The following is a 15069-nucleotide window of genomic DNA, read 5'->3' on the forward strand; positions in this document are numbered from 1 at the left end:
ATTTGTCCAATTTTGTTAAAAAAAAAAAAAAAATTGTTGTTAAGCATGCAATTAACTTTCTTTTTTTTTTTTTGAAAAAAAATTACTCACATAAAAATATCTATAAAATATTTTTATTATTTTTATAGATATTTTTTCATGTGAGAAAAATATTTTTTTAATGGAAAATTTTTAACAAAATTAAACATAAATTCTGAATTGAAAAAATTTAAAATTTAGATGATTCAATCGAACAAAAATAAAGTTAGATGACTGAAATGAATTTGAGAGAAACTTAGAAAGTGCAATTCGCATTTTAGCCGAAATCAATATATCGTTAATTTATAATGCATTGGAATTTTGATAGAAGTTTGGGGAGGTAAGATTATTTGCAACATTTTGTTTGTAAATCTACTTGTTGAGACAAATTAATCAAGCTTCATGAACACTCGACAACGGCTCGCAATTTGTGCACTTAAGAGCGAGAGTTGCTTACAAGATTGGGTAGTACATCAAGAGAGTATTTGACGGTATAGGTTTTGTCTTATTATTTCAAATAGTCATGTACGCTCTTGGCTGGGTTGTCTGAGCCTTGGTGTTTGCTAGTTTTTGTAAAATAGTTTGTGCAGTTGAGCTTTTTATAGTTTTTCGTGATATTTCATATTTCATCATATGGTATAATTACCATTTTCACGTTTTGTTCAACACTTCTTCCTTTCAGCCTTTGTCCTTTGAATCCTTGCATAACACTAAATAATTTTGTTTCATCACACACAATTAGAGTTGGGTGATGAGCACTCTTGATTCTACATGCAATTATAGCTTGGAAATGCGATGGCCCTGGATTCCTTGCCTAAAACTTGGATGGTTAGTGCCAATGTTTGGAAAAAATTTATCTAACTATCCAACTTATAGTTTTAATTCTAGAGTTAGTCTATATAGTCGTTATCAGTTGTGAACATGTTACAGAATAGTTTTTGAAAAAATAATCAATAAATACAGGGTGGTCGAGGTCCTATCTACCTCAAGACTTGTCGGAAGTCATTGTACACTCTTTTCCAAAACACTATTTTACTTGGATTAAAAATTAAAGTCTCAAACTCTTAAGAGAAATTAATCTTCATTGATATTCTAGCACATTTTTAAATAATTTTCTTAAACTGTTTAGAATTTCAATTTGGGAATTATGGGTGTATCAATCTGGTTGCAGCACCAGTGTTGGACTCTTGGGGATGCAATGTGCAGCCCAGACGAGGTTGCACGTGCGTCCCCTACGAAACTTTTATTTAAAAAAAAAAAAAAAAAAAAAAAAAAAAAGCCGGCAATTTCTCCCTTCTTCTCTCTTTCTTCAATCCCATGGGACCCACATCTATGTTAATAAACCATACACTTTAAAATCCGCTACCACCTTTTTTTTTAACAACTTCCAATTATGTGCATAATTATTTTATATAAAAAATATTATGACTAAAAAGTTTTATTATATAAAGAGTAGTGTTATGGACACAATATATTTGTGAAAATTTCACAACAAATTTTTGGTAACTAGTTGTTAATGGTTCTCATTTGGACTCACCATTTACTTTTGATAAGTTTTATTTTGAGTTGATTTATTGATAGGAAAAAAAAAAAGTTGATTTCCTTTCTTTTTTTGATAAGTAAAAATTATGTTGATTGCTTTTTTCCTTTTGTTGATTTATCATGTAATGGTTATGTATTCACTTTATTATCTACTATTGATCTTAAATTGATATATGTTTACCATTATTTGAAGTAAAATAATTCTTTGCAATATACATAAAATATAAATTTGAGTACATTTAATAATTAATTAATACATGTATCCTGCCGCACCTATGTCCTACTATTTTAAAAAATTGTCGTGTCACCGCACAGCCAGATGGTTTTTGCCAATAGTGCCATCCTCCCCGCTAGCTGTACGAACGGGTTGTCCCTCGCTACTGCAGTCTGTTAGGCTATGGATTACAGGAACAAATGTAGTTTAATGAGACAGTAGTCAGGTTACGCATTCCACGTATTGCCTTACCAACTGGAGGAAGGAAAAATGAACTTAGCTAGTTTTTTTGTCAATAATCGGAACCTGAGAATATTCAAGGACCCGTTACCGGGCAGGGTTACACCAATAGCACAGAGGCTTTGCAGCAACCGGAGCCACAAAGACGATTGTAGAAAGATGCCTAGATTATACTCAAACAGTAGCAGCGGTACACTCCGAAGTAAGCCCAAAAAATAAAGGGGCAACATTATAGTAACTAGAAAAGAGCCTCAGAGCCGGAATGAGCAATGGTTCTGTAGTTTAAGCGAGGGTAGCATTCCAGTCTTAAGTAAAGCCATCCTGCCCAACCATGTATCCCGTTCAGTTAATTGCATATCACTGAAAGATATTATTTTAAATTTTAGAATATTTTCTTAATGTTATTAATGGAAATACTTATGTTAGTGAATACAAATTGCATTCTCTACATTTAATTGAAATTCATATCAATCCTCTAATTTTCATTCGTTCAATTATGTCCTCAAAGTTTCAAATTTATTTAATTCAGGCATTTGTCCAATTTTGTCAAAAAAATTGTTGTTAAGCTTGCAATTAACTTCTTTTTTTTTTTTTTTGAAAAAAATATTCTCACATAAAAAAATCTATAAACTATTTTTACAGATTTTTTTTCATGTGAGAAAAATATTTTTTTAATGGAAAATTTTTAACGAAATTGATCGTAAAGTCCGAATTGAATAAATTTGAAATTTAAATGATTCAATTGAATGAAAATAAAGTTAGATGGCTGAAATGAATTTGAGAGAAACTTAGAAAGTGCAATTTGCATTTTAGCCTAAATCAGTATGTCATTAATTTATAATGCATTGGAATTGTGATAGAAGTTTGGGGAGGTAAAATTATTTGCAACATTTTGATAGACAAATTAATCAAGCTTCATGAACACTCAGCAATGTCTTGCAAGAGTTGGTTATGGGATTGGGTAGTATGTCAAGTGGGTATTTAACGGTACAGGTTTTATCTTATTATTTCAAATAGTCGTGTAAGCTCTTGGCAGGGTTGTTTGAGCCTTGGTGTTTGCTAGTTTTGGTAAAATAGTTTGTGCAGTTGATCTTTTTATAGTTTTTCTTGATATTTCATTTTTCATCATATGATATAATTACCATTTTCACGTTTTGTTCAACAGTTCTTCCTTTCAGCCTTTGTCCTTTGAATCCTTGCATAACACTACATAATTTTGTTTCATCACACTCAGTTAGAGTTGGATGATGGGCACTCTTCATTCTGCTTGCAATTAGAGCTTGGAAATGCGGTGGCCCAGGATTCCTTTACTAAAACTTGGATGGTTAGTGCCAATGTTCGGAAAAAATTTATCTCTCCATCCAGCTTATGGTTTTTATTCTATAGTTAGTCTGTATAGTTGTTTTCAATAGTAACCATGTTATAGAATAATTTATGAAAAAATAATCAGTAAACACAGGGAGGTCGAGGTCGAGGTCCTATCTACCTCAAGACTTGTTGGAAGTCATTGTACACTCTTTTCCAAAACACTATTTCAATTAGATTAAAAATGAAAGTTTCAAACTCTTAAGAGAAATTAATCTTCATTGATATTCTAGCACATTTTTAAATAATTTTCTTAAACTGTTTAGAATTTCAATTTGGGAAGCGCAAGTGTAGCAATCTGGTTACTGCACCAACGTTGGACTCTTGGGGACGTAACGTGCAGCCTAGACACAGCTGCACGTGCGTACCCAACAAGCCTTTTTATTTTTTTTAAAGCTGGTTGTTTCTACCTTCTTCTCTCTTTCTTCAATCCCATGAAGCCCACGTTTATGTTAATAAAACATACACTTTAAAATCCACTACCACCTTTTTTTTTAACAACTTTCGATTATGTGCATAAATATTTTATATAAAAAATATTAAAACTAAAAAGATTTATTATATAAAGAGTAGTGTTATGAGCACAATATTTTTGCGAAAATTTCACAACATAATTTTGGTAACAAGTTGTTAATGGTCCTCATTTGGACTCACCATTTAATTTTGATAAGTTGTATTTTGAGTTGATTTCTTGATTGAAAAATAAAATGCTGATTTCTTTTCTATTTTTGATAAGTAAAAAATATGTTGATTGCTTTTTTTCCTTTTGCTGATTTATCATGTAATGGTTATGTATTCACTTTATTATCTACTATTGGTCTTAAATTGATATATGTTTACCATTATATGAAGAAAAAAAAACTCTTAGCAATATATATATATATATATATATATATATATGTAAGAGTATCTTTAATAATTAATTAATAAACGTATCATGCCGCACTTGTTTCCTACTTTTTTTAAAAATTGCCATGTTGCTGCACCGCTAGATGGTTTTTGCCAGTAGGGCCATCCTCCCTGCTAGCTATATGAGCAGGCTATCCCTCACTGCTGCATTCTGTTAGGCTATGGATTACATGAACAAATGTAGTTGAATGAGACAACAGTCAAGTTACATGTTCCACTTATTGCCTTACCTACTAGAGGAAGGAAAAAAGAACTTAGCTGGTTTTTTTGTCGATAATCAGAACCTGAGAATATTCAAGGACCCGTTACTGGGCAGGGTAAAACCAACAACATAGTGGCTTTACAGGAACAGGAGCCACAACGGCAATTGTAGAAAGATGCCAAGATTATACTCAAACAATAGCAGTGGTACTCTCCAAAGTAAGCCTTAAAATTATGGTGCTACATTATAGTAACTAGAAAGGGGCCTCAAAGCGGGAATGAGCAGTGAGTTGAGTTTAGTTCTGGAGTTCAACCAGGGGTAGCATTCTAGTCTAGAGCAAGGCCATCCTACCCAGCCATATATCCTGTTCAGTCAGTTTCATATCGGAAAATGAAATTATTTTAAATTTTAGAATATTTTCTTAATGTAATTAATGGAAATACTTATGTTAGTGAATACAAATTGCATTCTCTACATTTAGCTGAAATTCATTTCAGTCCTCTAATTTTCTTTCGTTCAATTTTGTCCTCAAAGTTTCAAATTTAATTAATTCAGGCATTTGTCCAATTTTGTTAAAAAATTGTTGTTAAGCATGCAATTAACTTTTTTTTTTTGAAAAAAATATTCTCAAATAAAAGATTCTATAAAATATTTTTATAGATTTTTTTTCATGTGAGAAAAATGTTTTTTTAATGGAAAATGTTTAATGAAATTGAACTTAAAGTCTGGATTGAATAAATTTGAAATTTAGATGATTCAATTGAACGAAAATAAAGTTAGACAACTAAAATGAATTTGAGAGAAACTTAGAAAGTGCAATTTGCATTTTAGCCTAAATCAATATATCATTAATTTATAATGCATTGGAATTGTGATAGAAGTTTGGGTATGTAAAATTATTTGCAACATTTTGATTGTAAATCTACTTGTTGAGACAAATTAATCAAGCTTATGAACAATCAGCAATGGCTTGCAATTTGTGCATCTAAGAGTGAGAGTTGGTTATGGGATTGGGTATCAAGAGAGTATTTGATGGTATAGGTTTTGTCTTATTATTTCAAATAGTCGTGTAAGCTCTTGGCTGGGTTGTCTGAGCCTTGGTATTTGCTAGTTTTGGTAAAATAGTTTGTGCAATTGAGCATTTTATAGTTTTTCTTGATATTTCATTTTTCATCATATGATATAATTACCTTTTTCACGTTTTGTTCAACACTTCTTCGTTTCAGCCTTTGTCCTTTGAATCCTTGCATAACACTAAATAATTTTGTTTCATCACACTTAGTTAGAGTTGGAAGATCAGCACTCTTGATTCTGCTTGCAATTATAGCTTGGAAATGCGATGGCCCTGGATTCCTTGACTAAAACTTGGATGGTTACTGCCAATGTTTGGAAAAAATTTATCTCACTACCCAACTTCTGGTTTTAATTCTTGAGTTAGTATGTATGTTCGTTTTCAATAGTGAGCATTTTATAGAATAATTTATGAAAAAATAATCAATAAACACAGGGAGGTCAAGGTTGAGGTCCTATCTACCTCAAGACTTGTTGGAAGTCATTGTACACTCTTTTCCAAAACACTATTTTAATTAGATTAAAAATGAAAGTCTCAAACTCTTAAGAGAAATTAATCTTCATCGATAATCTAGCACATTTTTAAATAATTCTCTTGAATTGTTTAGAATTTCAATTTGGGAAGCACGAGTGTAGCAATCTAGTTGCTGCACCAATGTTGGACTCTTGTGGTCGCAACGTGCAGCCTGGATGCGGCAACACATCCCCAACGAACCTTTTTTTTGAAAAAAAAAAAGCTGGTAGTTTCTCCCTTCTTCTCTCTTTCTTCAACCCCAAGGCGCCCACGTTTATTTTAATAAACCATACACTTTAAAATCCGCTACCACCTTTTTTTTTTAACAACTTCCAATTATGTGCATAAATATTTGATATAAAAAATATTAAAACTAAATGGTTTTATTATATAAAGAGTAGTGTTATGAGCACAATATTTTTTCGAAAATTTCACAACATATTTTTGGTAACAAGTTGTTAATGGTCCTCATTTGGACTCACCATTTACTTTTGATAAGTTGTATTTTGAGCTGATTTCTTGACTGAAAAAAAAATGTTGATTTCTTTTCTGTTTTTGATAAGTAAAAAAATATGTTGATTGCTTTTTTCCTTTTGTTGATTTATAATGTAATGGTTATGTATTCACTTTATTATCTACTAGATATATGTTTACCATTATATGAAGAAAAAAAATTCTTAGAAATATATATATATATATATAATATAAATTAGAATATATTTAATAATTAATTAATAAACGTATCCTGCCGCACTTGTGTCCTACTTTTTTTAAAAATTGTCATGTCGCCGCACCGCCAGATGGTTTTAGCCAGTTGTGCCATCCTCCCCGCTAGCTGTATGAGCGGGTTGTCCCTCATTGCTGCTGTCTGTTAGGCTATGGATTACAAGAACAAATGTATTTGAATGAGACAGCAATCCGGTTACACGTTCCACTTATTGCCTTACCTACTGGACGAAGGAAAAAAGAACTTAGCTGGTTTTTTTGTCGATAATCGAAACCTAAGAATATTCAAGGACTCGTTATCGGGCAGGGTAAAACCAACAGCACAGAGGCTTTACAGCAACAGGAGCCACAAAGACGACTGTAGAAAGATGCCAAGATTATACTCAAACAATTGCAGCAGTACTCTTCGAAGTAAGCCTTAAAAATAAAGGTGCTACATTATAGTGACTAGAAAAGGGCCTCAGAGCCGGAATGAGCAATGAGTTGAGTTTAGTTCTAAAGTTCAAGTGGGGGTAGCATTCCTGTCTTAAGCAAAGCCATCCTGCTCAGCCATATATCCTGTTTAGTCAATTGCATATCGGTAAATGAAATTATTTTAATTTTTAGAATATTTTCTTAATTTAATTCATGGAAATACTTATGTTAGTGAATACAAATTGCATTCTCTACATTTAGCTGAAATTTATTTCAGTCCTCTAATTTTCTTTCGTTCAATTTTGTCCTCAAGGTTTCAAATTTAATTAATTCAGGCATTTTTCCAATTTTGTTAAAAAAATTGTTGTTAAGCATGCAATTATCTTTTTTTTTTTTTGAAAAAATATTCTCACATAAAAAAATCTATAAAATGTTTTTATTATTTTTATAGATTTTTTTTCATGTGAGGAAAATATTTTTTTAATGGAAAATTTTTAACAAAATTGAACGGAAAGTCTGAATTGAATAAGTTTGAAATTTAGATGATTCAATTGAATGAAAATAAATTTAAATGACTGAAATGAATTTGAGAGAAACTTAGAAAGTGCAATTTGCATTTTAGCCTAAATCAATATATCGTTAATTTATAATGCATTGGAATTGTGATAGAAGTTTGGGAAGGTAAAATTATTTGCAACACTTTGATTGTAAATCTACTTGTTGAGACAAATTAATCAAGCTTATGAACAGCCGGCAATGGCTTGCAATTTGTGCATCTAAGGGTGAGAGTTGGTTATGGGACTGGGTAGTATAGAGTATTTGATGGTATAGGTTTTGTCTTATTATTTCAAATAGTCGTGTAAGCTCTTGGTTGCATTGTCTAAGCCTTGGTGTTTGCTAGTTTTGGTAAAATAGTTTGTGCAGTTGAGCTTTTTATAGTTTTTCTTGATATTTCATTTTTCATCATATGATATAATACTCAGTTAAAATACAAAACTGACCCTTTAAATTTTTTTCAAATTTCTTTTCAATCTTCTAACTTTGCTTTTATTCATTTCAGTCCTCTAACTTTCATGTTTATTCAATTAATGTTTTTTCATCAACTTTTGTTATTTTTTCAATTTTTCTTCAAATTTTTTAAATTAAAAAAAATTCAATTATTGATTGAAAAATATTTTCTATATTTTTTTTAAAAAAAAAAATTTAACAAAACTTGACGAAAATGCATTAATTGAATAAATTTGAAACTTAGAAAACTGAAATGAACGAAAGCAAAGTTAAAAGACTGAAATGAAATCTGAAGAAACTAGGAGGGCCAATTTTGCAATTTAGCCTAATAAATATGTGGAAGCATGTCACATTGTCAGTCAATAATAATAATAGTTTCTTTTATAAAATTTATAAAAATTAATCTAATGAATTCCTTTAATACAAATAATTAATACACAACTATAGATAATTAATATTTTCATTTACTTCATTGGGTAATTCAATGAACTAATACTTTGATATAAGTGCAAACTTTGTTGATATGGAAGCCTAAATAAAGAAAATCTCAAAGAATGCCCCCCACATAACAAAGTTTTATGCTCTCCCACATTAGATCTCTACTTCTATATTCATATTGATGAATTGATTCTACATTTTTATGTGATCAATCTCTAGAATTTGTTTATATATGAATATATTTGATACACATGGGAACTATAAACTATACCCTAGAAGTTTGGGTCTTCCAAATCATACTTGTGCCATGTAATCAAAATGTGTTATACATTTTCCTAAAAAAAAAGTGTTATACATTAATTATATGATCTGCTTTAATCCTGTAATACACTATAAGTAATTTAAAATAGTTCGTAATACAATTTTCTTTAGTAAAACTGTATTACCAAAATTTAAGAAAGATTAAATATATCATCTTATTGAAATTATCTCACTAAAAATTTTTAAATTTTTAATATTATTATTTATTTTAAATTACTTTAATTACTTACCATAATCTTTGGTTTGACAATAATACTTAGATCTTACATATCATACTTGTACTATGGTTCAACATAAATATTGCATGTTATAAGGTTCTTTTGCTATGTCTCACTAATTAAGTACATAAAATTTGTTAATTAACTTTGCTTTTAGTAAAACTCATTATAGCTTAAGTTTCCAAAAACTTAAAGAATTGCTCCAATTCTAATTGCACAATATCCCTCTTCCATACTGATCCCTTTTATTCCAATTTGTAGGTTTTCTCTTTTTCGTTTTTCAAAATATATTGTTTCATTGGTTTCGGAAGAATGTTGAAGCTTTGCTGCAATTTATCTTCTCATTATATACCGTAGCAAGGATTTGCTCTTTTGAAAGAATTTTGATGCATTCCATTACTTTTTTTTTTTTTTTTGGAGAAGCCAGCCCACAAGTGAGGGCCAAATTTATTCATGAATAAAACCAAGATCATGGTTGTAAACATCCACAATGTCAGGAGGAACTTCCTCCATCCAAACTAACAGAGGATTACAAAATGATCTATGAGCTAAGTGGTGAGCTACACAGTTACCCATACGCTTAATGTGATGAAAGGAAATGCTATTAAAGGAGCGTGACAAAACACGGATATCTTCCAAAATGTGTCCCAGGTCCGAGGAAGGGAGTGCTTTCTCCTTGATGGCTTTGATGATAATTTCAGAGTCACCTTCAACCATAACTCTCTCAAATCCGAGCTCTCTCGCAAGCAAGAGAGCCCTTCGTGCTGCTATCACTTCCACTATCTCTACCGAAGTAGACAGGGGAATCTTTTGTGAAAGGGAAGCCAAAACCAGTCCAGCCTGATCCCGAACAACCATGGCAAGACCTGCTGAAGATTGAGTAGAGAAAATAGCGCCGTCAAAGTTTACTTTCACCACACCTAGAGGGGGAGGTTTCCATCGGACCAATCGGGCTGTTCTTGGGATTTTTGCATGGACAGGTCGGAGGTGGTTGAACTCATGCACCAATGAACGTGCCTAGTCTGGGATTTTTTCGAGGCTTGAACATTCCTCCCCAAAGGCAGCTCTGTTTCTATTCATCCAGATCAGGGATTAGGTGTTAGCGAACACCTCGATGCAGCTGGGGTCTTGGAAGGCTAAGTGCAATAAGTCATTAAAGGTCGAGAGAGGAGACGTAGCCTTCTTGAGCTTAGCAAACTGAGGGAGCCATACCGAAACGAGCTTCGGGCACAACCACAATGCATGTGTTATGGTCTCGGGTTCAAGGTTGCAGGTGGGGCAAGTACCAACTTGTAAAAGCTTTCTGCGCACCAAGTTCACCCTCGTGGGGAGGGAATCACAACATGCATGCCAGAGAAGGTTGCGTATACGGTTTGGGACATGGAGTTTCCAGATTTTTTTTCCATACATCTCTACTCTCGGTATGGTCAGAAGCACCTAGAGCCTCAGGATTCTCATACTCTCTTAATAGCTTGTACCTGGATTTGATAGAGTAGGGCCCAGTACGGTTTTTTGGCCAGAACAACCAATCCGGGGTATCCACTATACTCAATGGGATTTCTTTGATCGCGCTTGCCTCAAAAGAGAGGAAGATATCATCAATGAGGTCAGATTTCCAGTAGTGCATCTCGTGGTCTATTAGAACATCCACCTTCATTTTCGTGTCGTGATCAAGGGGTGGAGATAAGACTCTACCCGTGCCTCCACAAGGAATCCATTGATCTTTGAAAACACTAATAGATCAACCATCACCAACCCTCCACTTCAAACCCCTTCGAATGGAATCTCTGCCCTTTAGAATGCTCTTCCAAGCAAAAGACCCAAATTTGTTCTTTGCCTCAAAAATTGAGATATGAGGGAAGAATTTTGCTTTGAAAAATCTATAAAACAGCGAGTCTTAATTAGTGGATAGCCACCAAACTTGCTTCGCCAGTAAAGCATCATTGAACTTTTGTAGCTCTCTAAATCCCATGCCACCTTCCAGTTTAGACCAATACATTGTGTGCCACTTCACCCAATGTACTTTTCGACGGCTACCTATTTGGCCCCACCAGAACTTACGAATCATTACCTCAATATCATGATAAAGAGAGGTAGGTAATTTAAAGTAGCTCATAGCAAAGGACACGAGGGCTTGGATTACTGCTTTAATAAGGACTTCTCTTCTAGCCTGGGAAAGTAGTTTTTCCTTCCAACCCTTCAATTTTGACCAAACTCTCTCTTTGATGAAAGCAAAACTCGCCTTTTTTCCCCTTCCCATAAAAGAGGGAAGACCCAAGTATTTCTCATACTGTTTTATATCAGGAGCCCCAAGCAAATTAATGATGCTTTCCTGAGTATCCGAAGAGGTAGCTTTGCTGAAAAACAAGGTTGTTTTGTCCCTATTAAGTTTTTGGCCTGAGGCTGCCTCAAATTCTGCAAGGATGGCCTGGAGGGGGTTGCACTCCTAGATTGAGGCCCTGCAGAAGAGAAGACTATCATCTACAAAAAATAGATGAGTTAGTCTAGGTCCATTTTTGCATAAAAATATGCCTCTAATATGACCACTACGAACTGCCTTCTCAATCAAGGCATGTAACCCTTCAAAGCAAAGAAGTAATAAATAGGGTGGGAGTGGGTCTCCTTGTCTGATTCCCCTTGAAGGGATTATTTTTTCAGTTGGCTCCCCATTGATCAAAAGGGAATAGGAGACCGTTGTAATGCACATCATCAACAAATCAACCCATTTTTCATGGAAGCCCAATCTTAACATTAGCTACTTTAGGAAAGACCATTCCACCCTATCATAAGCTTTGCTCATGTCTAGTTTAAGAACCATAAACCCTACTTTTCCAGATTGGTGCTTCATGTAATGGAGAGTTTCAAAAGCCATCAAAATATTATCTGTTATGAGCCTCCCAGCCTGGAAAGCACTTTGATTTTCTGAGATTATATCAGGGAGTATCCCCTGGAGTTTATTAGCTAAAACTTTAGACACCAATTTGTAGATAACGTTACAAAGGCTAATAGGTCTAAATTCAGAGATTTTTTCCGGGTTCTTAACCTTAGGAATGAGGGTTATAAAGTATGGTTGATTTTAGCAGGCAAAGAGCAATTATTAAGACAATTTAATAAGGAAACATCATCACCAACAATAGACTAGTAAGTTTGGAAGAAAGTAGGGGGCATACTGTCCGGACCAGGGGCCGAGAGCGGTTCCATAGATTTGAGAGCTGGTTCCACCTCTTCTCTTGTAAAGCAGCGGATTAAATCTCTGTTCATATCCTCCGTAACCACTGGCAGTATCAACTCAAAAATTAGATGGCTCTCCTTAGGACTGCTAGTGGTGAAGAGTTCCTTATAAAAGGATGTAGCAATCTCCTGAAGTTGGTGCTCAGATGTGCACCAAGTGTTTTGGTTATTCCACAGTCCGTGAATCCAATTTCTCTTATATCTTTGTGAAGTTCTACTGTGAAAGTAACGGGTGTTGCTGTCACCTGATTGCATGTAAAGGGTTCGCCCTCTGAATCCACATCATGCTCTCCTTATCAAGAAGCTCATTAATATTCACCTTCAGGATTCAGACTTGATCATACGAGGCTCCCCTAGCTGCTGCCTCCTCAGTTAACACCAGCTTTTTTGAAGTCTCTACTATTTGTCTTTTTATGCTCCTAAAAGAAAGCCGACTCCATTCCACCAATTTCACCCCACAGTGCTTGATTTTTGAGGAAGCCAGAAACATGTTGCTCTCATATGATGGGAAACCCCATGCATCAACTATTGTGTTCCTACACCCAACTTCCTTCATCCACATGCTCTCAAAGCGAAATGGTTTATTTTTACAATGCACTATGCCTTCGGGTTTGATGATTATGGGGTTATGGTCGAAAGCATTGGAGTGTAAATGTTGAACCCTTGTTGCTGGGAAAAGCTCCAGCCATGAGGGAGTAGCGAAGGAACTATCCAGCCTCTCTAAAATCATTGACTCACCCCTTTTACCTCGCCAAGTGAATTTCCTACTAGAGAAACCAAGATCAATGAAACCAAGCTCATCCACCACATCCCTGAATGCTTGCATCTCTACTTACCTTCTTGGCAAGCCACCAAGTTTCTCATGACCTCTAAGTATCTCGTTAAAGTCCCCTGCACAGACCCAAGGGAGGTTGTACTTATTATTGAGATCACGTAGAAGTTGCCACGTTTCCACCTTCCTCCCAGTTTCCGGAAAGCCATAGATGCCTGTGAATCGCTAGGAATCTTCATGACCATCATTAACAATAGCATTAATAAAATTAAGAGAAGAACCAACCACTGTAATACTTACCGAGCTTTTCCAGAAAAGAGCCAAACCACCAGCTCTAGTAATTCTGTCCACTACCCACTTCTCATCAAAATTTAGTTCATCACACAATTTATCCAGTCTAGTTTTATCTGCCCAAGTCTCAGCCAGTCTTGTGCTCGCACCATGTTAGCAAGCTCTCGAATCGTACAGTGGTTCCCAAGCCCCCACATATTCCAACATAAACAACTCATTGGTCTCGGTGGGGTTGGGAACCAGCCTCCACCGCTATGTTGATGTTTTCTTTCTGCGCAGAAACATATGTTATTTTGCGTTTTGGTGGTTTTGAGTTGCTGTGAGGGAGGTAAGTTGTTCTTTTTCCCAGTGCAGCGTTAAGAGCCACGGTATCATCAGATGAGCCCACTTGTCTTTTAATCCGTGTCCAATTAGGAAATGTTTTTGGCGCTGGTTTATCTTGGGGCGGGCTTAAGTTCGTTATATTGGCAAGTGGGCTTTTTGGGTTAGGTAGAGGTATAGAGCTTGTTGGGCCAGAGTTAAGAGGGCCCAAAGGGTTTAATATCTAATCACGAACTGTGGGTGCATCATCAAACCTGGCTATTTCCTTGTCCAACTCCTCTAGCATTACCTTAAAGTTTTTTCCCGCCTCAATTACATCTTCCAACACCACTGCACTTACATACACGTTACCTTCTACAGTCTTGTCACCCTGAAATGGATTCACATCAGGTGCAATACTTAGGGTATTGCACTTGGTGCAATACCTAATCAATGGTTGAGATTGAAAGATTGAAAAAATAACTTTCAATCTCAGCTATTAAATAAAATATATTTAAAAAGAGTAAAAAAATTAAAGTTAAAAAGTTAAAAAAATTAAAAAAATTGTGAGAAAAGTAGAGGTATTGCATCAGGTGCAATACCCTAGGTATTGCACCTGATGTGAATCCCCCTGACTCACCTCTGGATGCGCTGTTTCTGTCTGCTGAAAATCCGGCACCATCAAGTCAGGTGGGTTTGAAAAAACCACTTGCTTTTCAGGCCAAATTACCTCAAGTGAGGGTTTTTCCGACCAGAGCACCACCACAGGCGGTTTGCATCCCTGAACCGGATTTGATTGTGGGTTAACTTTCTTCTTTGTTTTGAAGATACCTGACACCATGACCACCTTGCTCCTTGACGGCACAAACGGAGTAGCTTTGATCCAAGGGCCATATTGCTAGCTATCTATAGCCAGGTTAGCCTCACTTTCGATCCATATATCACAACCCCGATCATCATATGTTAGGCAACCACACCAGTAACAGAGGTTTGGGAGCCATTCATACTTGAAAGGTATCCACAAATCTTTCCCATCGTCCAGTGTGATCACTCTTCCCTTACATAGAGGTTTGGAGATATTCAAAGTTACCCTAACCCGTACAAACCTATCTCCTTCCATGGCCGAGTCATCCTCTCCACGGTTTACAGTTCCCATGGCTTCACAAAGTTGCCCTGCTACCCTTCGATTCCTGAATCTAAGAAGGAGATCATGCACTTGAACCCAGAAAGTAGCTTGATCAAAGAACATGTCTCTTACTTCCTTGGTGCCGTCGT

The 15069-nt window shown here is 34.9% G+C and overlaps 1 protein-coding gene across 1 annotated transcript; it reads right to left on the reverse strand.

Moving 5' to 3' along the window:
* Positions 1-11097: 11097 nt before the first annotated feature.
* LOC115972446 lies at positions 11098-13257 on the reverse strand. Its single transcript, XM_031092740.1, has 4 exons — positions 12776-13257; positions 12371-12702; positions 11972-12167; positions 11098-11557 (listed from the first exon to the last, which is right to left on the reverse strand). The coding sequence occupies exons 1-4, from the start codon at positions 13255-13257 to the stop codon at positions 11098-11100; spliced, it is 1470 nt and encodes a 489-aa protein (XP_030948600.1).
* Between the last annotated feature and the right edge of the window lie 1812 nt (positions 13258-15069).

The sequence above is a fragment of the Quercus lobata genome, chromosome 2 (assembly GCF_001633185.2).
Source record: "Quercus lobata isolate SW786 chromosome 2, ValleyOak3.0 Primary Assembly, whole genome shotgun sequence".
NCBI lineage: Eukaryota > Viridiplantae > Streptophyta > Magnoliopsida > Fagales > Fagaceae > Quercus > Quercus lobata.